Raw genomic sequence first — 25,589 nt, forward strand, 5'->3', positions numbered from 1 at the left:
TCATATTGTGTGTTTGGACAACCTGCTGCTGTAACGCCACAATTTCCCAGTTTGGGATCACTAAAGTAATTATATTCTATTCTAATAGCTTTTTTTCCCATGATATAATATATATAATTATATCACCATACATGTGTGAATTCTAAGAGGAATATGGCTATTATAAACACAAATTGTGTTAAAATGTAAAGCGTCAGGTCGTCACGATAAACGGATTTGGGGTGTTGAGTGTAATAAGAGTGCGACCTGACTCCCGCCATGTATCTGGAGGCTGCAGTACCCGCTTGAGACCAAGGAGGGCGCTGTGCCCCCAGCCTTCAACACACAGACAGGACTGACTGAACGGACAGAGAGCTTTGTGCCGAAAAACTAAACCCAACCTGTGTCAGACTAATGAATTAAAACGGCCCACTCGAGAGGTAAATACTCACAAAGAAGACGCTCGGCAAATATCCCGCGGTCGTAGTTGAAAGTGTGTGTTTGAAAATAGATTAATTTGGCATTTTTTCTTGTGGTTGCTGAAAATCATCCGTGAGGGAGGCAAGTTGTTTAGTGAGAGAGAGAGGGGCGACGGTAGCAGCCCTTCTTCTTCTTCTTCTTCTTCTTCTTCTTCGCCTGTAAACTAGCGGCAGTACGGAGCGATGCGTTGAAGTTGGAAAAAAGAACAGTAACAAGTAAATAAGCTTCGTGTTTTAACTTCACAAAGTAGTTGAATTTAGTTGTAAACACCCGGATTTGATCACGATCATGTGTGTGTTTTAGGGGAACGGATAAAATAATACTTCACTTCCTCTGTGGTAGTCTGTAGCTGGAGATGTGATGGGTACCTGAGTAGTTTGCGGCCTAGGCTAACCACTTAGCCACCACTGCTAAGCTACATTAGCCGCTCGCTGCTAACACTGCCTCCCCTTCCCGCTAGTCGCTCACCATGTTTGTATTGCAACGAGCTAGCTGGCTAATTTCAGGACCTTGTATGACAGTAGCCAACACACACACCGGCCGTATTTCACACCTTTTTTTCCGGGCTGGACATCCAACAACTTTGAGGTGTAAAGAGCTGTAAGGTTACCGGAACTCCTGTTGAGCTTGTTTTTAGCAGCTGCACAGTATCAGACGAGGCATTTGCGGGGAAATATGGAAGTGGTGTTTAGCCGAGGTGCTTTAGCATGCACGCTAATAATAATGCACAGCCCTGCTTTGATGTCAGAAAAGTTTTCAAGAATGTGATGTGGTTTGATATGCGGCATCAGTGCTGTCACTTTTTGAAGAGGGGGTAACATTGGATGGTGTGCAGAAGGGAGCGATGCTTACAGCAGAAAAAAGGGTTTTTTGATAAGTGCGGTAGCATGGTTGTGTTGAACTTTTGTTTTCTGACCCATAGAGGCCAGTAGAAGACCGTGTGGACTGCACGACAACAAGCATGGAGTTCCCGCAGCAGCAGAAACCGGCGGGGGACGGAAAGATCACCTATCCGCCCGGAGTGAAGGAGATCACGGACAAAATCAGCAACGATGAGGTGGTCAAGCGGTTGAAGGTATGTCTGACCTTACAGCCAGATGTGTATTTGATGGTGTGCCCCCCCCCCCCCCAGAATAGAATAGATGTTTATTGTCTTTATACAATTGTACAACGAAATTATTTGGCTTCACCTTAAAGTGCACACACGTACAAGCATCCACAGCTAAAAACAACAAAAGAAGAACATTTAAAAAAAAAAAAGAATAGATGTTTATTGCCATTTGCACAGGTACAGTACAGTACAGGTACAGGATAGTACAGGACAGTGCAGGTACAGGACAGTACAGGACAGTACAGGTACATTGGAATTCTTGTGCGTTTCTCCCTGAGTCAGCTTCTACAAAAAATAAGTTAAAATTATACATAAAATAGCTTTATAAGAAAAAAAGAGTAGAAAAGTACAAAAAAAGTAAAAAATAAATAAGTTGTAGTAACAGTTAAACTGTGCAGAAGTTATACACTGTATTAAAGCAAAGATATAATACATTTAATTTGTAACGCACTTTACAGGAAGAAAAAATAGAAATAAAAACAAATTTAATAAACTAAGCAACTAACGAAACTAAAAGCACAAGGATAGGATAGGATAATACTTTATTGATCCCCAGAGGGGAAATTCGGGCGTTACATCAGCACAGACAAGAAAGCTCAAAAATACACATTAAACAGAATAGATCAAACAAATAAAAATAAAAACAGGGGCTATATACAAGTACAAAATGAATGATGAAGTTAACTGGGGGGAATTGAGAATTGAGACAGTAACAAGCAGAAGGCTTTGTTAAAAAGGTGGGTTTTTAGGGCCCTTTTAAAAGCGTCAGCAGACTGTGGAGCCCTCAGCTGCTCGGCGAGAGCGTTCCACAGACTGTGGAGCAGAGCAGCAGAAGGCCCGGTCTCCCATGGTGTGGAGTTTAGTCCTGGGGGGATGAAGGAGGTTGGTGTTTCTAGAGCGGAGGCTTCGTGTGGAGGATTGTGGGGTGAGGAGTTCTTTGAGATAGAGGGGGGCATTTCCATGGGTGCACTGGTAGGTGAGAAGGGTGACTTTGTATTGAATCCTGAATGAAATAGGGAGCCAGTGTAGTGACTGAAGGATGGGTGTGATGTGTTCATATTTACGCACCCTCATCAGGACCCTATACAATACAATATATTGTAATATAATACAAAGAAAAATAACAAGGGGAACACTGTACAATGAAATGAAAATATAAATACGTTTTCTTATTGCACTTATTATCTCTTATTGCACCTGAGGTTATTGCACACATATTTTTCACATTATATAATTGCACTGTTTTTTGTTTTTAAGGTTAATATTGCACTGTGAGGCATAGAACAATGCCAGACCTTCCTAACTTTGTGAACTTCTGTATCTTAATTCATAAGAGGCTGTGAGTGCCTAAGGGTAGATGATGATGATGATTAATTTGTTTTCGTGTCATGCACACAAAGTGCCCAACCCTCATGGGCTTATAAGACACCAAATAATTCAGTTGCAGTGGTTCACAAAAAAATCATAACATTACAAAGTTGCCAGCTCCTGTCAAAGTTCAGTCTTAAACAACGTGTTCTGTCTTTTTTTCCCAGGCTTTACAAACAAAATCTGCTTTAACAAAGGTTCCTTTTTTAAAACACAACCCAAGTTTTTCAGAATCGTCTAGCCAAAAGAAATCAACATAAATTAAAGACATTCTTTTAAAAAAAGAACATCCCTGATGTCAGCATACATCGAGCAGTAAAACAAAAAGTGAATCTCGTTTTCAATTTCTCCCAACTCACACAACAAACAAACTCGATCTTCCTCTGGAATGGAATTAAACCTAGAGATTGTTTGTCCACTCACATCCCTTTTTATTGAGAGCGTTGCCTCTGCAACAAAAAAAAAGGACTTACAAGCATGTTATCGCCACCAGATTAATAAGTGGCCAAACTTTACAGCAGCTCATCTCATACCCTAAAGGCTGGAAACATAGGATGATCCCAAAATGTCAGTTAAAGTAAAACAAACAAAACATGCTGTAGCTACAGAACAGTGACCCATATTTGCATCAAGCCCTCCTTTAGAAACAATTTACAACATTTACATATTATTGTCTTCTAAGTCAACATAACAAACTTGTTTAAAAAAAAACGTGTACATAAAGCATTTTGTTAGCAGCATTACCACTCATTTAACCTGCGTTGGGTCACCTGTTCAGTGTGAGTCCAGTATTTTATCTCTTTACGGAAGTACCGATGCATCTGGATCGGCCGTGTTGACAGACATTGGCAAGTAATGTGGCATGAACCAATGTCAGTAGCTGATGTGTATTTGTTGTGTTTTATCAATTTCATGATGGCATCTATTACACCTAACTGCTGAACAGTGCCGATTCAGAGAAGAGGTTTTTCATTGGGCAGAAGAAGTCACCTGTTGGACAAACTCTGTTCTGTTTTTCGTGGTCAAACATGAGAGAAAATGTTGTCATTGTGGGAGTCTTAACACCTTAAAGATGTAATGAAAAAAACATGGTTTCTGCAATCGGCTAAATTGTTATGGTAGACATCGGTAATGGCCGTGATCGCTGCATTCCTACTTGTAATCTTTTTTAAATCTTGACTAAGTCCTGAGAGAATAACATGGTTGTATAAGATGCTCAATGCACTCCTTTGTTCACCACCTAGTCCCTAACTGTATCTGTTTTTGGGCTTTTACACTGTCACAGCCAAACTATCCCCCTGACTTCACCAGGAGTTCCCCCTGAGTCCTGCCAGCCCCCTAGTTATTATTTTCAGCAGCATGTCTGAGTGATCTGATTGGGAAAAAGCAGCAGTTATTAAACGGAGAATTCACCTCGAGCGAGTGGCAGAGGGTAGTGACATTTATATCTTGTGACTGGTGAAGTTTTGTGCACATAAATAAACTGCTGCAATATGTTTTCTGTTATCCAGTATGTTGTTCTCCGCTCTTGTGTTGATATTGTGATTCCGTTGAACTACATGTAGCATTGATATAAGGCAAATACCCTTGTTGTAGTGTCTTATAGCGGTCTCTGTTGCTTCGTCTGCTGCTTCCGCGTCACTTCTCAATTCAGGAGACACCCCTCCAGTCGTCTGACAGGGAGGGTCTTTCACTGTAAGGTGCATATTTGAACAGCCAGGCCAGGAGAATCTCCAGAGCAGTCCTCCTCAGATTATCTAGATATTTTCAGGAGTGCATGTGTGAAAACAGCCTGTGTGTCTTGGCCTGCTCTTCACCAGTCTTTCACATTGCTGTCGGGTGATGTTATGTCACTCTTGTCGTAAAAAAAAAAAAAATCATGCATTTCGGTATGTTTGATGGCTGTTCAGCTGATCACCCTATTAGTACGTCATTGATGGGGCGGCTGTGGCTCAGTGGTAGAGTCGGTCGTCTCTCAACTGGAAGGTCGGGATTTGATCCCCAGCTCCTGGGGCCACGTGTTCGATGTGTTCTTGGGCAAGATTCTAAACCCCAAGTTTCTCCGGCTGCTTTGTCAGCGGCGTATGAATGGGATTAGTTAATACTGATGGTTACTTTACATAACAGCCTCTACCATCAGTGTGTGAATGGGGAGGTGTTGTCTGCGGTGTAAAAGTGCTGTGATTAGTCAGAAGACTAGAAAAGCACTCTACAAGAATTTCTGTTGAATTCCAACAAGCATTGTAATCGAATGGCTTCCATGCATGTAGAGATCTTAAAGTAAGGGGAATTTGGAGTGGTTTCCAGAGATGATTATGGATCCCATGACACTCATTCTGAAAGGTTTTTCTGACATCCTAGAACGGTTAAGCACTTTGACTTTTAAGCACATAAGCTTTAAATAAACATGCCGTGTCTTAATTGTGTGTCCTGTAATCTAGGCACTTGACTGATAAAAGACTTTTGTGACATATGTTGTACCGCCAGTAGGGCAACAAGTCAGCAGCAGACAGGTTATCACATGAGGATGACGTCCCATTTATACAGTCAATTCATCTATAGTAAGCTGCTGTCATAAATAGTTTGACCCCTTTCCTGTGGTAAGTAGGATGAAACATTTCTACACATTTGACACTGCAGGGTTTATGTTCCAAAAACGTCTGGATAGCAGCGAGCTGATCACTTTCATTGTTTTTGCCCCATTAGTCAAGTAAAACTGCAACCCACTGCCATGCTCTCTGAAAGTTATATTAATATCTTTTTGAAAATACATTCAGCAGCTGCTTCTTTTGGGACCACTTGTAAAATCTAATATAACAGTTCTTGTTATGAAAACCCTTCAGAATAAAGCAGTCCAGTTCAACACTACTGCCAACTACGACATCTGTGGAGATCAATTAATGCCTAGCACTATTCAGATTGGCTGTTCAAAGTGTGATAATTACGCCCCTGACACAAGTTCACCTTCAACATGGACGTCTAATTTAAGGCATAATGGGGTGACCAAGTTGTCACACCTCTGTGCCGGCATCTGAGGTAGTGGTACAGGTGCCGCAGGGGTGAGATGGGGTCACTGTAAGACTGCCGGTGGGGTCATACAGCACTGTGTGTGTCTGCATGTCTTGAGTGTGTGTGTCTATATGTCCTGCCTCTCGTGCTTCCATGACGTACATAAGCATTATTATTACAGAGCTGTTCACACATAAATTGTCATTACAGTCTTTTTGTTAAGTTCTACATTATGCTAATCATCTCTCATTACGTTGTGTTTGCTTTTTTTGCCTGGTTTCCTCGCATTGTTTTAGTAATGTATATTGTTTCAAATTGTTAGTTTGTGTTGGACTTCAATTGCCATGGCCGATGTAAATGGTTATTAGTTCCCCCCCTTTTCTTTCTGGAAAAAGAAACAAGATGTGACTACAGTATCTTTTCCTTCCAGTCTTGGTGCATAAGCTCCTGCTGCTCTGTAGCCCTTTTCACAAACTAGCCAACTAAACAGTTAACGACGTCACCCTCGCTATTCTTATATGTTGGCCTACAATGCTGCTCAAATCCTCAAACTGTAACGCCTTCTCCTCTGGCTCTACTGCCCTGATGTAAATAAGCACAGTTAACTGATAGCATCTCATAGGACTAGCGATGTGGTAGTATTTTGATCAAGATAATTATGTGTCATGTTAAATGTCATATTTTCTGGAGCAATGCGTAACCACATTTAGCACAGGCTAACGTTAGCCACGCTCAGCAACTAAATTACATTGTTGTCCTGCAGACAGTGGTAAATAATTGTGCCCAATGTTCTGATTGTTTTAGTATCTAAAGAATTGTTGGGGAGACTGAATTTAAATTTCCACTTCACAGACTTGAAAATTAGTCGCTGGGAACATAACTATTTTTCACATACTGTATGTTCTCCTAAGATTTTCTAGAAAAGTTCAGACAGCCTGCCCCAAAAAATCCCCTTGAGTCGCTGCCACTCTAGTCAATACATCCTGTTTATACAGCAGCACCACTATGCTCTTCTCCGTTTCAAATACACTCAAAGTCTATTTTCGACAGAGCCCGCTACAAGCACACGTCAAGCTGGGCAGAATAGATCGACCGGGACAGGAAGTCAGACAAGGAAACACATAGAGCGTCGGGTCAATTTCAAAATGAAACGCAGTGTACAGACTCCTGACAGTTAATTCAAAACAGGAACCAAGTGAAACAGCGAATATTCCGCAAATTGTTGTTTGCACGTTTTACTTTCCCGCTTGATCTTGTAGTTCTCCTGTGATCTTGTAAACCTGTTTTGTACAACTGCTCATGGCTGCGGTCACACTCCAGAAGAAGAGCCAGTGGAGCATGGTGCACGTTCAGGTCGGTTACATGTTGGTTGCACATCAGTTGCAAAATGTAAACGTCATCAGCCCACTTGCTCGCTGTTAATTTTCCTGACTAAAACATTCTGCGTTCTCACATCAACTCCCCCCAACTATACAAGTCAGGGTGAAATACTCAGCTTTTTTTGTGAATGTTTGAATAGAGCTTGTGTTGTGTTTTTTTTTTTTTTTTAAAGAGCAGCAGGGGTGTCTGTTTGGCTCAACGGTTGAATTGTTCTCCCCATGTGCAGAGCCTACAGTCCTTTTTAGACTGTCCTGGGTTCAAGTTCGACCCTCGACTTTTGCTGCACGTCTTTCCCCCACTCTCCCCTCGCAGTATTTCCTGTCACTCTGCTCTGTCGTAGTGATAAAGGAATACAACGGCCAAAAATATCTTTGGGGGATGAGTGAGGGAACACGCAGTAGATCTGGTGCAATGAGATTTGGTATGAAGCTTTTTTGGAAACTTTTCGACAATTACGGGCAGTCAGGGAAGGCCTGCTTGAGAAACAGACGACTAGAGAGTAAGGTCTTTTTGTAAAGGGTCTCCAGATAACATTTGTTATGAATTGGCGCTATCCAAATAAAGTTTGAGAGTTTGAAAGTTTGTCAGGTGCCAAAACTTTGTGCAGGAGTTTGTATTTTGGATTGTTAATTTAAAATCTGGAAAGATACCAGAACACCAATTTTGTCTCCAATAGCGCTTTTCACAAGGTATACAGGAGACATGCCTTTTTGTTTTTTGTTTTCTGAAGTATTGAACCAGGTATGACGGCTTGTTCAACTCTCAGTGAAGTACATAAAGCGTATTTAACAAGCTGCATTTCTGGATCACATGACATTTTCATCTGCAAAAGTTGAGCAAAGCTTTTCTTTTTCTTTTTTCTGGACTCTATGTTGACCAGTGCTCGCTGCTTCATCCACTCCACAGTGCCTGTCACAATGATGTGAGTGGTGAGGGGGCAGGGTTTTTATTTTCCTGCACTGCTGGCTCTCGGACACCGCCAAAACGCTAACCTGGTTAAATGTGATAAGTGAAGATTGGTGAGAAGTTTTGGACCAATCCTTTGAGGAATAACTGGTGACCTGGTTGAATAGTTGACTGGTTATTAGAAGTTATCACAATGTTTGAATAAAATGTATAAATTGTGGCTTGATTTAAGTTTAAAATCTTGCAGAAACTTGTGTCTTGTGTCCGACCTTGCATCAGCAGCCATTTGACATTAGTCATAGATATTTTAAGAGAATAAATTACTATATATCGATGCTGCAGAGATACACAGACACACTCCACAGGCCCACACACTCCTTTCTGTGTGGAGAGGCTTTATCTGCTCGGTTGGGACTGTTTCAGCTAAGAACAGCGGAGGGTTGGGGTGAGTGTGTTTAACTGTGTGTGTGGGAGTGAGCGCTGTGCTCTGCAGTCTGTTGGAGCTGTTGGCCCATCCCCCATCCCCGCCGGCTGCCTGGTTGTTTCGTGAGCTCCACTGCTCTACTTTGCCTCCCTGTCATACGCACACACACACACACTCACGCACACACACACGCACACAATCTTATCTTACTCACAGAGGAAGTAGTTTACAGCTTGGTGTCCTGCCTATCCATTAAAACTGAGATGTCTAAGAGTGCTGTGCTTACAACCTTTTAAGACATTGGTGTTCAAATATAACCTAGAAAACTCTTCTTGTTCTTGTTAATCTTAAACATGGGTCTTATCAGTGTGCCGTATTCATTTTAGCTCCCGTTTTCAACAAGAAACCAGAAATTAAGGATGTGAGCCAGGCTTTTTAATGATTTGATTCTCTAAAATATACAGCATACTTTTCAAACCCAATGGATTTGTGTTTATTTTACCAATTTAAACTGTTTTCTCAGATGTTGTAGGCTACTCTTATCACTTGTTGTGTGATGCTACCTGAAGCTTCCTTGTTGCGATAATAATTGCAATTCAATGCATGAAAAACCATTTCCTTTTTGGGGGTTGTTTTGCTTTTGCTTCCCCCCCCCCCCCCCCCCTTGCACCTGTTGTCACTTGTCATTTTTTGCCAAATCTGGTGAAATTAATTCTAAATCAGTTGTGCTTCCTAAATGGACAGACTCAATGGTGAGAGTATAACACCAAGTCAGTTATAGTTCAGAGATTTCAGTCTTCCTTTAATTTTTTGTTCCTGAAAAATTGTATCTGAACAACATTTGAGTAAACCATGTTTTACAGACTGAGTTGTAATGTTTGTGATGATGTAAAGCATCATTGTGAAGTGTGTTGTTCCTAAAAAAAAAAAATAAACATTAATTTTGTGCATTTGTATTGGTTATGTATGGGAAACACAATGACGGGTAGTGCTGGCTGTAGCCATTATGCTGAAGTTAACAGTGTATTTTTATGCCTGGTTGTAACACACTTTTACAGTTATATCAACACTCAGGCATTTTGCCCAGCTTACATTTAAGTTCTGCAGTAAAACTTGAGGAGCTGTTGTCCTTCAATATTTTCAAATAAAAAATGAAAGACTTGGAGGCAGATTCCAAAGGATGCCGATGCTTTTAGCTAGACTGCTTGAACTACTGACTCCCCAATGTGACTCACAGATGGTTCTCTTTTAATGCAACACTTAGTGTTTTTGTAAATTGTACTTTGTCTCCCTGTGTGTCTACGACGTCTGTAACTTTGTGTTCTTACGGCTGCCTGTCTTGGCCAGGTCTCCCTTGGAAAAGAGCTTCTTAATCTCAGTGGGTCCAACCTGCTTAGATTAAATAAAAATTAAAGAATACTTGAATGTTAGGTTCTTGGAGAGGCGCTGGTAGCCTAGCCCTTAAGTCTTCCAGAGAGGGCGGCCAGGGTTTGAATCCCATCTGCTGCTCCTCCCCTGCATGTGATTCCCCACTCTGTCTCTCCCCTGTTTCTGACTCTATCCACTATCTTATCTCTAAAATAAAGGCATAAAAGTCCAAAAATAAATCCGCTGTCACAGCAGAACCACACAGATAATCCTAGACAAAGCCCACGAGGAAAGCATAAAACTAAAGCAATTAAGATTGATTTATTTTTGGCCTGCTCAAGATGTTTTCCTATCTCACCCTCCTCCCCTGTCGCTCTGTTTTCTAGATGGTGGTGAAAACCTACATGGACATGGATCAGGACTCTGAGGAGGAGAAGCAGCAGTATCTCTCCCTTGCGCTCCACCTGGCCTCTGAGTTCTTCCTCAGGAACCCCAACAAAGACGCACGGCTACTGGTGGCCTGCTGTCTGGCCGATATCTTCAGGATCTATGCTCCCGAGGCCCCCTACACCTCCCACGACAAACTCAAGGTCGGGAACAGACCCTGGGCCGGTGACTAAGCACTAACCTGAAGGGAACAGTACTAAAAAGCAGTCAAAATGTCCTTCTGTTTGTTACGACTAAATGGACAACTTGTTCACTTACAAGAACATAACAAGACAAAACACATGTGAATTCTCCCCTATCCTGACGATGTTATGAAGTAAACATTTGATTTTAAGGAGGAAGAGAGACTTTGATATGTTTGTAGATGTAGAAGTATCCAGCAGAACATTACAGAGATTTCTAACCTGCTCTGAGTTTTGGCTGACATTGCCAACTCTTGTGACATATTAGATCAAATCCTATTTGTTGAGAGCTTACCTGGAAGGCTTTTTTGAGATTACCTGCACTTACATGAAAATTATTAATTAAATCAAAAGTTAAAGTGTCATCTTGTCTTGTCTCCAGGATATCTTCTTGTTCATCACCAGACAGCTTAAGGGACTTGAGGACACAAAGAGCCCGCAGTTCAACAGATACTTCTACCTGCTGGAGGTAAGGCGTCTTTTAACTGGAAAAAAAAATAAGAGGTGAAACTTGTGTTTTGGTGATTATGCACACAGATGCTGATAACTAATGTTTCCTTTGTGTTTCTCTAGAATCTGGCGTGGGTGAAGTCGTACAACATATGTTTTGAGTTGGAGGACTGCAATGAGATTTTCATCCAGCTTTTTAAAACACTATTCTCCGTCATCAAGTAAGACTCTCTGTGAAATCTCTTCATATTATTGACCTCACATTTTGTTCTCTACAGTCTGAATTATCAGACCTGTTTATATAAAAGTGGACATCTCGTACTAAATCTCCTGGTTGTGATTGTTTGAACCGACTGTGATCAAAGTGCCTAATTGTTAAATTCCACTATTGCATTAGATTTCAAAACAGGCAACCCAAATCTTACCTCTTTGCTGATCTTGTCCTGTACATGAACAGGCAGGGCGCTGGTTTAGCTCTACTGGTAGAGCATGCACGCCATGTACAGAGGCTATTGCCCTCCTAACACTGGTTGCAGGTCGGACGCCCAAACCTGATGCTGTTTTGTGCATGTCACAACTCGCTCTCTCTCCCCACATATCCCGTCTATCTTCAGCCGTCCCGTCCAAAGATCTTGTAAAACCTTCGCAGTATGTTTAAGCTTATAAATCCAAATCCCTACAAAGTTTAAAAAGTCCCCCTACAGTCTGTAAGGAATGAAAGGGGGCAGTTCCCCCCTCACAACAGTTTAAAAAATAGTTGATCCTGTAAAATGTCAGGACCGTCAAAGCCCTAACTGTCACCTCTCAAAGTTTTTTACACATGAAGATTCGCTCCTCTGTACTCACTTCGAATAGTTTAGCTTACTTTTTAGCTAATCGTCATGATCACAGGTTAAACTGGTACTTTTCTAACACTAGATGTTAATGGGGTCTACAATCAGCGATGATTTGTGATTTTTAGTTTGTTTTTAAAGTTTGCCTTTTGAACTATGAGGTGAGACACTTGAGATTTTAACGCTGCCGTCTCATTGCTTCTTGTTTCTCTTTTTCCACAGTAACAGCCATAACCAGAAGGTGCAGATGCACATGATGGACCTGATGAGTTCCATTATCATGGAGGGGGACGGAGTCACACAGGAGCTCCTGGATACCATCCTCATTAACCTTATTCCTGCACACAAGGTTTACACACACAAACACACAGACATATTTATATGTATGGTGACTGTTTATTACTTGGCAGTGTTTAATACTTAATTCTGATTGGCTAATAATGCATAGCAATGATCTGCTATACCATGATAGCAGCTTATGTCAAGAAAAACAAACTGTTAGTATGAGACCGTTGCTATGGACATGGATCTAATTTCAGACTCTGGAGATTTAACTGTTATCATATCAATCAACGAAAAGAAATCCAGTGAGTTTGAAGTAGGCTTGTTTATTGTGGGGGCAAGAAAAACGAGATGTAAACAGCTGTGAAACGAGGTTAAGATGAGCTAAAACTGTGCTGTTGTAACATAATGTGGTATGGGATTTAGTGATGTGAACTCAAACACTTTGTGGTTTACTGGTTAAATATATAATTATCTACTTTGTTATCAAAGACCGTTTCATCTTCATGGTGATCCATTCTTACTTGTCCTGACCAGTCCCATGGTACTCTGTATTATCATGTTCGTGAATGTTTTTTTAGAGCAAAAACGTGTTTCCCCTCTGAAGAAAACTGTTCCGTAAATGAGCGCAATCGGTATATATGTGTCTAAAGATGTGGTATGCAGTCGCATTGGACACTGACCGAAATCTTAATGTTTCTGATCAGTTTTATTGAAACAGTTTTCTAACTTCTCTTTGAACAGAATCTGAACAAGCAGGCGTACGACCTCGCTAAGACTCTGCTGAAGAGGACGGTGCAGACCATAGAGACATGCATCGCAAACGTGAGCAGTTCTTAATTTTGTTCCGGAGACTTTTTCAACATAACGCACTTTAGTTCTCTACAAATATTGTCTGGAATAATGTGTTTGTCTCACAGTGTTTCGTGTCCTTTTTCAGTTCTTCAATCAGGTTTTAGTGATGGGAAAGTCATCAGTCAGCGACCTATCGGAGCACGTCTTCGACCTCATCCAGGAACTGTTTGCCATCGACCCCATGTTGCTAACATCTGTCATGCCACAGCTGGAATTCAAACTCAAGGTACACACAACTCACGCACAGTAACCCCACGGACTGACAGCAGAACAACGCACCTCAGAACACAGTGGATCACATCCAGACGATGCTTTGCTCAAATAAAATATATTTTTAGAGAGTAGAATTCATAGGAGTGATGTAACTCTATATTTCTTATGGTCTTACATTATATTCAAACGACCAGATTCAAAGGCCTGAACACACTCAAATATTTACTCTCAAGAGTTCACGGTGGTGTCAGTCCACATGTTAGTTGTCATGGCAACCCGTGCTTTTAACCACGACAGAAAGGAAGTGAAAATTATTTTAGTTTAGAAATGTTTGTTCATTTATTTAATGTGCCATATGGCTTTGTGGAATACGCACATGAACGCTGCTTCACACAGTGTGAGAAACACTTCACAGCTTCGTCTTTTTTTCCATTTTGAGAGTGGAAGGAGGAGGAATAAAATAAAAATCTGTTTAGAAAGAGTAAAAAAAAAAAATATATATATTGCATTGTGTGTCTGCAGAGCAACGATGGCGAGGAGCGTCTAGCTGTAGTGCGGCTGCTAGCTAAGTTGTTTGGGGCCAAGGACTCAGAGCTGGCCTCACAGAACCGACCACTGTGGCAGTGCTTCTTAGGACGGTGAGTTACAAGAAGACCACAAGCTAACACTTCTACAGAGCATGTGATGCATTGAACTGCTTCAACAAAAAAAGATGCATACGCTTTTTTTGTGTGCGAAATGATCCCATCATTAACAGTTAGAAAACTGATAAATCAAGAGCTAGAATCCCCCTGTTGTTGTTTGGAAACATTTTATTTTTAAAGTCTGGAGATGCTGATACTGATTTTTTTTTTTCTAGGTTCAATGACATCCACGTTCCAGTCAGGCTGGAGTGCGTAAAGTTTGCCAGCCACTGCCTCATGAACCACCCCGACCTGGCCCGGGACCTGACAGGTGAGCTTGAACACTCACTGCACTCAAGTGCTTCTGTTGGGAAGTTTATTCACACTTCTTCTCCTTGTCATCCATCAGAGTTTCTGAAGGTGCGTTCACATGACCCAGAGGAAGCCATCCGTCATGATGTCATTGTCACCATCATCAACGCCGGGAAGAAAGATCTTAACTTGGTCAATGACCAGCTGTTGGGCTTCGTACGGGAGAGGACCTTAGACAAGAGGGTGAGACAACACACTACTGAATACTTTATATCATTTATTCTAATTGAAATAACCACGATAATACAAATCATCCAATCTGGTTCCAGCAGTTTTTAATCACGTCATCCACTTTGATCCCCCGCAGATTCTGAATCCCAATTTAACCTGGGTTACTTTTCTAAAACTTAGATTGATGTTAATATAATATAATGACAAAAATCAAAAAGAGCTTTAAATTAGACACTCTCGAGGTGCTGGATAGGCTAACGGTTATGTTGCACGCCCCATGTACGGAGGCTGTAGTCCTCAACGTAGTGGCTGTTGGTTTCGAATCTGACCTCGGCCCTTTGCTGCATGTCATCCCCCATTTTCTCCTCCCAACATTTCCTTTCTCTCTTCAGCTGTACTAATCTAATAAAGACAAAAAAGGCCCAAAAGAAAATCTATTGGACACACTGATATCACTTCACAAGTTTAAGGGTATCATAAATAATGTGGTCACAGAGGCGTACTGTGTATGTGATCACGTGTTTGAAACTGTTTAATTTTTCCATGTTGTTAAAATTCTGTCTCTCTTCCTTGTCCTCCCTCCCCCTCTAGTGGCGTGTGCGTAAGGAGGCCATGATGGGCCTGGCTCAGCTTTTCAAGAAATACTGTCTGCACCACGAGGCGGGCAAAGAGTCTGCAGCAAAGATCAGCTGGATCAAAGACAAACTGCTGCACATCTACTATCAGAACAGCATCGATGACAAGTGAGTGTTATTCATAGTTTGACTTGTAGACGATAATAAGAGATACTAAAGAGAGCAGCAGAGTCCAGTGTTGTTTATGTTCATCGTTGAGATGAAATCATTTGGACTCTAACTTACATCATGATGTCTGTTTTCACATTATTAATGAACGCTCTCTGCTCCTCCTCTGAAGGTTATTAGTAGAGAAGATCTTTGCTCAGTACATGGTCCCTCACAGTCTTGACACCGAGGAGAAGATGAAGTGTCTGTACTACCTGTATGCCTGCCTGGACACAAACGCTGTCAAGTAAGTAAACAAACCTGACCTGAAAAGAATCCTATCAAAAAGGGCTTCATAGTGATTGTCCCCCGTGTCCCCCCCCCTCTCGTCTCATCTGTTTCTTGTTGTAACTCATCTTTGCTTTCAGGGCACTGAACGAGATGTGGAAATGTCAGAACATGCTCAGAGGCCTTGTCAAGGAGCTGCTCGACCTCCACAAGCTGCCGGTGGTGAGTTGACGCGCACAGATTTAAGCATCTTCATGTGATGTGTTTAAACTCAAGCATCTTTGATATGTTACTCTCTTTCCATCACTAGTGTGAGGCCAATAACACAGCCATGATGGGGAAGCTGATGTGTATCGCCAGTAAGTCTGAAGCCACACAAACTTATTTTTTTTTACCCTCCATCTCCTATCGTTTCCTTCCAAATGAAAAAGGTTAATTTGACAAGCGTCCTTATTCTCTTTGCTTTGTGCCTCCAGAGAATCTACCAGATGCAGGAAAGGCTCAGGACTTCATGAAGAAGTTCAACCAGGTTCTTGGTGAGGACGAGAAGCTCAGGGTCCAGCTGGAGATGCTCATCAGCCCGACCTGCTCCTGCAAACAGGCTGAGATCTGCGTGGTGAGATACTGAACACGCACACACACACACACACACACACACAGCCAGTCTGCGTCTCCCTTTAACACATACTCCAAAGTGTCAACATGTTGCTCACAAAATGATGCCCCCTTATGAGTTTGTTTTTGAGTCCATCTTCTGAACTGTAGCAGTGAAAAATCTCGACTTGTGTGTAAATGTATCAGGGCTGTGTTTGTTGTCATCTGGTCGTTGATAAATGAAACAGTTAATCGACTTGTGAATTGTAACTTGCACAATTACTTTATGGCTCAAAGCTTTTAAATTCAACAAATATTTTAAGGTCAAAATAAGGGATTTTTTTTATGTGGCCTTGAACATAACTAGTGTTAATGTTAGAGGGTTGATGTTGTTTTAATGTGTAGTGTTGTTACTATTATAGTCAAAGTTTGCCTCAGTGTTCAGTGGTAGGAGTTGAGGAAGAAGATAAAAATACAAAGTGTGCTAAGGGGAAAGGGTTCAAGGTGAAGGGCTGAAAATATAAAAGAGGAAAAACTGTCAAACAGCTTGTGTGGCTGAAGCTTCAGACTGGTTTAGTGAATGTCTAAGATGTTTTTTTTTTTAGACATCCTTCACTTTCTCCTCAAATGCTCACACATGACCGACATGCTCCTGTGATAAGTAAGGTTCACTTTACAGATCTTGCAGGCAGTTATTTTCTTTGCAGTCTTGAGGGTCAAATGCTCCTGGATCTGATAAGTTGTAGGTACAGATGGTGTTGTATCGGTCATCACAGTTCTAAGTTTTGTTTACCTGTTGCTTCACGGTAGCTGTTTTGCTACTTTGTCTGCTTGTTACTCTCAGCAGACAAAGTAAGAAAGTAACTCAGCTCTGGAACATGATTATACGTCTGTGCACAGCATGAAACAGCATGCAATGATGTCACCAACTGATAATTGACAAATAAGCTGGAAAGCGTCAATGAACCCTTTCACCCCTAAAATGCAGGTATAGATGTTGTTATTAATAATGCACTGTTTGTTTGTTTTTGTGCAGAGGGAGATCACTAGGAAGTTAACATTCCCCAAACAGCCCACCAACCCGTTCCTGGAGATGGTGAAGTTCCTGCTGGAGCGCATCGCCCCCGTGCATATCGACTCCGAGGCCATCAGGTCAGAAACTTCAGTCTGACACACAAACATACGTTGCTCAATATCATAACAAATCACAAATTAGGCACATGATTGGTTTGTCAGCCGAAAACGCATAAAAGAGATTACGCAACTATCCTGACACAAAATGAATAAATAAAATTGGATTGCAGATTCTGTTTTATTGGATTTGTGTCTTTTGCACATTGGATACAGACTCAGCTGGTCATGAGACAGACCAGCAGTCTGTGTGTTTGACTACCTCACTGATAGAGAAGTACAGAGAGCATGAAGCTCTCCATATCATTGTGTAACACCATAAACAGGCTTTTCTCATTCACTGAGACACCTTGTGGTGGTGTGGTGTTCCTGCAGGCCTGAGGCGAGGAACAGGTTTAACCCTTTATGCTTTATGGAAAAACACCATGAGAGAGGAAACACACACAGCGACTGACTCTCCTGCTAAAATAACACAGTGTAACCCTTCGTGTTGCGTCTCATAGAGGCGAATATGTTCTTCTAAAAGTGTTTGGCTTTGTTTAAATCATCTCAAGCTTTGTTGAGTTTAATGACAGAGTGGTGGTGATGATTTATATTTTTTCCTTTAGCGCTCTGGTGAAGCTGCTTAACAAATCCATTGAGGGTACAGCTGATGATGATGAAGAAGGAGTGACCCCCGATACAGCCATCCGCGCTGGTCTGGAGCTACTCAAGGTACACAGCTCGGACCAGTTATGATGTCATAATTGGAGGCTAATCACAAAATGTACCATGTGTGATTAGCTGTTAACAAGGGCTTAATGCCAAATAGTGACCTGATTGTGTAAAGCCGGTCTTTAAATGAATAAACAGAACGATGTGTCTGCTGCTTGTAGGTCCTGTCGTTCACCCACCCAACAGCGTTCCACTCTGCAGAAACCTACGAGTCTCTGCTCCAGTGTTTAAAGATGGAGGATGAGAAAGTGGCAGAGGCAGCCATCCAGATCTTCAGGAACACGGGGCAGAAGATTGAAACAGAGCTACAACAGATAAGATCGTAAGGGGAATGACATAAGAGCCATTATTCCTAAACAGTAAAATGTTATGGGGCATCTCTGAGTTCAAAGTGTTGCGTCATGACTCTTCTGGCCGTTTAAATTTAATCTCAAATCAATAAAGGAAGACTGGGTTTTGAACTTTGGCATTAGTATTAATGGTCCACATAATGAAAGAAAGAAATAATCCATTTTGTGTAAGTGTGATGTCTCATGACTCATGTTTCTCCCAGGACTCTGATTCCCGTCCTGCATCAGAAAGCCAAGCGGGGCACACCTCATCAGGCCAAGCAGGCCGTCCACTGTATCCATGCCATCTTCAACAACAAGGAAGTGCAGCTAGCACAGATTTTTGAGGTAGGGGACGGTTTTGTATTAGAAGTAGTCTGTTTTTATTTTCTTTATGTAACACGTCTTTTATTTTAGTGGGATGCACTCATGTTTTGTTCTTTCATCCCTCAGCCTCTCTCACGTAGTCTGAACGCTGACGTCCCTGAGCAGCTCATCACTCCCCTCGTGTCCCTGGGCCACATCTCCATGCTGGCTCCAGATCAGTTCGCTTCACCAATGAAGTCCATTGTTGCTAACTTCATCGTCAAGGACTTGCTCATGAACGACAGGGTGCGTGGACATAAAGAACTTTAAAAGACTCCTATGCTTTTATATTATTTACTACTATTATCAAACATGCACAGTCTTCAATAAAATCGTGTTTATGTCGAGAAAGGATCAAGATTGTCTTGTCCCTGTTTGTCTGCAGTCAGTGGGAAACAAGAATGGGAAGCTGTGGTCGGCCGATGAGGAGGTTTCCCCGGAGGTCCTAGCTAAAGTAAGATACAAACACATATACTGCATTTGTTTCACCTGTTGTCTCCTGTGATATTCCATTTTTACTTCATGCATACACGTTCATGATCAAGTGTTGATGAAGAGATCTGGTGCTTATACTACGAAGCAGGAGTTCATGTTATCGATGGGATTTCAGTAGTACAAAGATGTGTCACTTCCTGCCTGGATAGATCACCATGGTAACCTGTGCCGCACGCCTAACCTGCTCTGGAGCAGGTGATCTTTGGGATAAGAGCTCAACCTGTACGAAACACTGCCTACCGACCAATCAAATGTCTTGAGAAGGGAGGATGTAGAAAAAGACCGACAAACACTTTCCTGTATGATGAAAGATTGTATTGATGCTTCACAGTTATCCTACAAGAGAGACTAAACAAGACACTGAGGCATTTGACTTTATACGTCTTTTTAATCCTGTTTTTCTATTCATTAATATAAGACCCTACTGTTCTGTAAACTGTCGCGGCTGCATCTGAAATATTACGTCTCAAATTAATTATCTTTTCATATTTGGCTCGTGTGACAGTTTTAGCTAGAAGCCTGAGTTATGTTCAGATCTATCGGGCACTAACGGTGGAAAACTCTGTATAAGCCTTAATTTGCACAATCCCTCAGTCAGCGATATTTTTCCTCCACCATTTCTTCCTGAATTTCTCACTGCAGCTGTGTTGAATTTAGTCGATTGTGTTTTAAACTTCATGTTTTTTTTAAATCATAGTTTTCTCTGTGTTTGTAAAGTGCTAACTGAAGACTCGTTCAGGGTCGTGATAGTTTATATGAAGCTAACGGCACCTCTATTGTGTGATAGCACTCAGAGAAACTATGTGTTGATTTATCACTGTGATAACCAGCTCCGTGTGACTGTGATCTCATCTGTCAGGATTAGTTAAACCAGATTTTTCTTCAAGATGCTCTGGGTCTGTTGAACTTGCTTCGTGGTATAGCCCCCTCGAGTAAAGCTGATGGGATCGTTCCTAATGATTCGTTGTCATTCTGCCCCCCCCAGGTGCAGGCCATCAAGCTGCTTGTGCGTTGGCTACTAGGAATGAAAAACAACCAATCCAAGTCAGCAAACTCAACCCTGCGCCTGCTGTCAGCCATGCTGGTTAGTGAGGGAGACCTCACAGAGCAGAAGAAGATCAGGTAACTGTAGAGCCTGAGAGACAAGCAGCAGAGAAAGAGCTAACCTAAGCTGCTTTCATATATGCACTCCTGAAAATACTTAGATAATTTGAGGAGGACTTCTCCTGTTGAATCTTTCTAAATCTTCTCCTCTTTGTAATCCCTCTGTGTGTTGGTTTTTTTTTTCTTCCTCCTCGCAGTAAGTCGGACATGTCTCGTCTGCGGCTGGCTGCAGGTGGAGCCATCATGAAGTTGGCCCAGGAGCCCTGTTACCATGACATCATCACACCCGAACAATTTCAGCTCTGCGGCCTTGTTATAAATGTCAGTCCCTCCTTCACTTCTCACATTTTTTTTAAAAGCCTTTCCCACAAAAGACAATTTGACTTGTCATAGTTGGAGAATAATTACTGATGGCTGAATTTCATTTAGCTGCTTTGGGGTCCTGGTATTTTGTGTGCTGGATCGCTGTCCGAATGGAGGCAGTTACTAACAATTTTAGATACGACTTCTTCTACTTTCACAAGTCCAAATGTCTGCTGCGATAAAGCCTGTTGTAATTATCTCAATTTACAGTGTGTGCACATAAAGACTAAAGCTGACATGTCAGTAAATTCATTCACAATGTAAAATATATGAAAGTAAACATTCCAATGAGTTATGAGTTCAATCTGTAATACCTCCGTGTCCACTGCTCTTCATGTACAGGATGAGTGCTACCAGGTCCGTCAGATATATGCTCAGAAGTTGCACCTGGCTCTGGTCAAACTGACGCTGCCCCTCGAGTACCTGGCTGTCTTCGCCCTGTGTGCCAAGGACCCGGTGAAGGAGCGCCGCGCCCACGCCCGACAGTGCCTCCTCAAAAACATCTCTGTTCGCAGAGAATACATCAAACAGAACCCGCTCGCTCAGGGTCAGTGTTAAACTCCGGGCTGTGTTATGGAGCTCTCCAAATGGTCACACAGTCGAAAAGTTTTCTTGAGCTGCAATTTGATCCCATCAGTCAATCAGAAGTTGATATTTTACATATTTACGTGTTGGAAACTTGCCCAAGTTTGTTCATTTATTTTTTAAGAACATTCAGCAATACAAACTTCTATGTCCAAATAATTGTTTGCAAGTGAAACATGCTGAACTAAAGAGATGAAAACTTGCTGACATTAAAAGTGGATTTATCGTCTCTCCTTAGAAAAACTAGTCTCCCTCCTTCCTGAGTATGTTGTTCCCTACATGATCCACCTGCTGGCCCACGACCCAGACTTCACAAAACCACAGGAATATGAACAGCTCAAAGACATCAAAGAGTGAGTGCTGACGCTGTGTTCTTGTTCACCGTCCGAGACTAAAACCTGAGTCTGAATATGCGGCTGTGACAAAAAGCCCTTGACTGAGCGTTTGTGTTGTTGTGCTTCTGTGTTCAGGTGCTTGTGGTTTATGCTGGAAGTGTTGATGACCAAGAATGAGAACAACAGTCATGCATTTCTCAGAAAGATGGTGGAGAACATCAAACAGACCAAGGATGCTCAGTGTCCAGATGATCTAAAGGCCAATGAGGTACACACACACACAAACGCACACAATGTTAAAGCTGTTTTTCAAACCTGCCCTGAAAGCGAAGAGACACTTTCCTATAAACTACTAAACCTGATATTCAATAGATATTGTCGCCTTCTAAGTGAATTGTAGAATTGAATTGTAGATATGATGTTGATCAAGCATGGCTGTGAAATATCTGATTGGATGAACGTTGTCGACAGTTCCACATGTGGGGGATAATAAAGTTTGTTGCACATAATTTGATTGTTTCTCTGTAAAGAAAACAGAATGTTGTGCAAGTTGTAGAGTTTTAGTTAAATATGCAAGGTACCAAATAATCTGAACCGCGGGTCTTACTGATGGTTTACAGAAGCTGTATGTCGTCTGTGATGTCGCCCTCTTCGTCATCGCCAACAAGAGCACTGCCTGCCACCTGGACTCTCCGAAAGACCCGATCCTACCCTCCAAGTTCTTCATCGTCCAGGACAAGGCAATACAGACATTCTTACTGTGCAGCTGTGTCCTTAGATTCATTCATTCCTCTTGGGAGTAAAAAAAAATGTTTGCACTCTCAGACATGTGAAGAATAACTAATTCACTCTGTTAAGTGTCATTTTAACAATGAAAGCAAACACTCTTATGTATGATATTTGTGATATCAAAGCTCATGTGTTTACGTTTCTCTCAGCAGGACTTCAAGAATGATAAGGAGTATCTGTCGACGGAGATGAGACAAAACCTGCTCACTGGAAAGGTGAATGCAAAACACCTGATGCCATCGTGTCTATTCACATCATGGAGACAAATTATACACATTACACTTAGTACACACTATCAACATCAACGATTAAAGGTGTAACGAGGTCTAATTTGAAGGAGGGGTGGAGAGGATGAATGCTTTACTAGGTTAACGTGTTTGAGGAATGTGTACAGTCATAGTGTACGTTATGTTATTGATGCCTCTGAGAAGGAGTGTAATGGGTTAGAAGCATTTAATGTAAGTGTTTTTTATTCTCACTAAAAGAGTCATATGGTTTAGTAATGGGCCAAATGGTAAAGCATAGAGGGAGGACTCGCTTTACAGGAAGTTACAACTCTTATGAAGCTCAATCACTGAGTATTTTAATACACATTATCCTCAAGTATCTTAACTTCTAAGTGCCGTCTAGCTAAACAACTCTACCTGTTCATGCAGCCTAAACCTGCCCCCGTGTTGAGCGCCGTGAACAAGCCTCTGACAGTACCAGGGAGGAGGATCTTCACCAAGACCACACCTGCCTCAGACACAACCAGTAACACCAGCACCAACTCCTCCCCGCTAAGCTCCTCCACCATCAACAAGAACAGGTACAGACACACTCACTCATGAATTCATCATCATCATAAAACAAACCAATGCTCTCTTCATATTGTGTGATTTTTTTGAAATGTGTCTTGTGAAAACAGCAATTCTGCCACTGAGTCATCAGAGAGCCCGGCGCAGGAAAACAACGAGAACCCCGTCATCAAGAATGACGAGGGCAAGAAGGTTGGTTCAGACGGGACGAGCAGCTGTGCATCAAACAACACACACTCTTAAAAATGTTATCTCATCTGAGCTTTCCTCTACCGCCGCCCTCAGGTGGAGCCCAGTCAGAACACGACCCCTGACGCCGAGACGGGAGCGGTGCCTGTCAAACGACGCGGCCGTCCACCTAAACCGCCTGCTGCACCTGTCGCCGCTGACAAAGAGGGAGCGCCGGCGCCGGTGGCGGCAGCAACAACCGGGGCGGGCAGAGGAAGGAAGAGAATGGCTGACCAATGCTCCAACTCATCTGCAGAGTCAATCAACGCCAAACTGTCAAAACAGCAGAACGACGAAGGGACAAAGAGACAGATTGACTTGCAGAGGTGAGAGAGGAGAGAGACCCAGGAAGCGGACACATGGGTTGATAAATGATAGAAGAGACGGTTACGAGATAATTTTTGATAGTGATGCTTTTAGCTTTTTTCTTCTGGTCATCCCTCAGGTGTTAACTTTCTTCTTTTCAGGTGGCTATTTGTGAGCAGGGAGATTAAAGAAGTGAGCAGCAAGTGTGTTCCCGGAGAGGACACAGAGAGAGCTGTAGGGTCAGTCGGCCTCCTGCTGGGCAGTGAAGGAGACACTGAGATAGAGCTGGAGTCCAGCCCCGAGGGCGTTATCTGTGGCAGCAAGGACAGAGAGCGTTCCCCCCAGAGAGATACAGAGAAGTCTACAAGGAGAGCAGCTCTTTCTGACAGGCAGGGAGAGCCCAGCAGTGGTGACAGGGAGGGCAAGCTGGCAGTGAGTTGGATAAGAACTGGATTTGTCTAAAAACGGACCTTCCTGCTACAGGGGAATAGCACCCTGGTACACAATGTGTTAAGCCTTTCTGATATATATGGTGCTTTCACACTTTGACAAAACTCCTGAAAACTCCCTGAAATGTTCAGCAGCATTCATGAAAAGGCAAAATTTTGCATCATAGCGACAAATAGCGGACTCTGGGCCAGATTTACTAAGCTCCCAATGAAAGAGTACTAAATTGCATGTTCACTCCAAAAGTTTGCACGTTTGGTTGGTTGGCGTTTTGCGGGTGATCTACTAAGAAAATTTGCGTGAATGACACCAGGTGCAAACCTTGTGGAGGCGGTACTATTTAAGTTCGGCTTTGGCGTGTTCTACTGGTTTACATCACGGAGAGTTTGGACAGAAAGCAGGATGACTGCAAGCGCAAAATATGTGTTAGTGGGAGAGGCAAATAAACGCACAATACTGTTGAGTTATAGGATATAAATCTGAATATTACAAAGAAAATTTTGGTTATAAGAAAACCTCGGCATTAGACAGGGCCTCTCTTTTCTTCCCTTTTAATCTTAAGAATGAAGTGTCATACATTGTGCAGGAGGTGCGAGCTGTCTCCTCTGTGGCACCGGGCGCTCTACACTCAGGCCGTTGTTGCGCACCAGACAGCTGGTCAGCGCTGCGTCTGATCGGACATAAATGCCCTGGAAAAAAGTATCGAAGACGGGGGTACAAACAGTGGTGAGGTCCCCCAATCCAAGCGTCCTACAGAGTAGCAGCAGCAGCGGGCTGTAGAGGGAGGAGACGCGCGCCTTATGGAGAGGAGCGCACCGGAGGGGGCGAGCTGGGGGAGAGACGCGCGACCCGAGAAAAAGGAAATCCCCAGTTTGAAAAGTAATGTTGGCGAAAAGAGGGAAATAGGAAGACTTAAATGTCAATGTTGAAATTCTATAGAATGCAGAGGCTGTGGATGTTCAGTTTTCTTTGGCTGTAGGCTTTGGCAACAATAGCCTGTAGTTTAATCATGCTGTTTCTCTTCCTTAACGATTAGAATATTGAATCAAATTAAAAAATAAATGCATGCCATTTATTTTTCTGCCATTTGAAACATGTAAACACTAAAAAAACGCGATCTTTATGCCTTCTTTTGTTGTGCCTATGTCTCCTCCTAACTACAGTAACAGCAGCCTGTTGTGCGTAACGCTGGTCTCCTGGGTTAACACCTTCCTTTCAAAGGTGTTAAATACAGACACAGTCATAATCACCGTAATTATTGCCAGGTTTGGTAAATCGCGATGCGTGTACTAACTTAACTTGTGTGCATTTTTTCCTCCCAGTGTTTTGCACGTTAGGGCAGAAACGCCCCATAGTGCATATTCATGAAGGCAAACGTACTAAATGGACAATGTGTGTTGTTTTGCTCATTTGAAAGATGCAATCCTCACTGCGTGCCGTTAGTAGATCAGATAGCACATTTTTTGCTGGTGGTATCAAGTTTGCACACGTTTTAAGACACGCAAACCTTCAGTAAATCTGGCCCTATGTAGCTTAGTTTGCG

At 42.3% G+C, this 25,589-nt stretch overlaps 1 protein-coding gene across 3 annotated transcripts; it reads left to right on the forward strand.

Annotated features, from left to right (window-relative positions):
* Positions 1–266: 266 nt before the first annotated feature.
* pds5a (PDS5 cohesin associated factor A) lies at positions 267–23,623 on the forward strand. 3 transcript variants are annotated; one of them, XM_061065174.1, is made up of 32 exons: positions 267–419; positions 1,382–1,534; positions 10,412–10,615; positions 11,037–11,123; positions 11,228–11,325; positions 12,160–12,286; positions 12,964–13,044; positions 13,160–13,300; positions 13,810–13,925; positions 14,147–14,241; positions 14,320–14,465; positions 15,045–15,196; positions 15,369–15,482; positions 15,604–15,685; positions 15,774–15,822; positions 15,940–16,079; positions 17,094–17,209; positions 17,797–17,902; positions 18,064–18,224; positions 18,456–18,579; positions 18,685–18,843; positions 18,983–19,051; positions 20,078–20,214; positions 20,394–20,517; positions 20,902–21,106; positions 21,383–21,497; positions 21,615–21,747; positions 22,100–22,219; positions 22,418–22,483; positions 22,925–23,076; positions 23,176–23,257; positions 23,351–23,623. In XM_061065174.1, exons 2-32 carry the CDS (start codon positions 1,421–1,423, stop codon positions 23,621–23,623), a joined length of 3,888 nt encoding a protein of 1,295 aa, XP_060921157.1. In that variant the 5' UTR covers positions 267–419; positions 1,382–1,420. The 3 variants fall into 3 exon arrangements, with proteins under 3 accessions (XP_060921157.1, XP_060921155.1, XP_060921156.1); XM_061065172.1 differs by lacking the exons at positions 267–419; positions 22,418–22,483; positions 22,925–23,076; positions 23,176–23,257; positions 23,351–23,623 and adding an exon at positions 558–674 and having other exon boundaries at positions 22,100–22,297; XM_061065173.1 differs by lacking the exons at positions 267–419; positions 22,418–22,483; positions 22,925–23,076; positions 23,176–23,257; positions 23,351–23,623 and adding an exon at positions 1,009–1,064 and having other exon boundaries at positions 22,100–22,297.
* The last annotated feature ends 1,966 nt before the right edge of the window (positions 23,624–25,589 follow it).

Source organism: Labrus mixtus, chromosome 2, assembly GCF_963584025.1.
Source record: "Labrus mixtus chromosome 2, fLabMix1.1, whole genome shotgun sequence".
In the NCBI taxonomy this organism is placed as follows: domain Eukaryota; kingdom Metazoa; phylum Chordata; class Actinopteri; order Labriformes; family Labridae; genus Labrus; species Labrus mixtus.

Coding starts and splice junctions, on each gene's coding strand:
- pds5a (XM_061065174.1), top strand. CDS start 1,421: ATGGAGTTCCCGCAGCAGCAGAAACCGGCGGGGGACGGAAAGATCACC. Junction 11,124..11,227: donor GATACTTCTACCTGCTGGAG/GTAAGGCGTCTT, acceptor GTGTTTCTCTAG/AATCTGGCGTGGGTGAAGTC. Junction 14,242..14,319: donor CCTGGCCCGGGACCTGACAG/GTGAGCTTGAAC, acceptor GTCATCCATCAG/AGTTTCTGAAGGTGCGTTCA.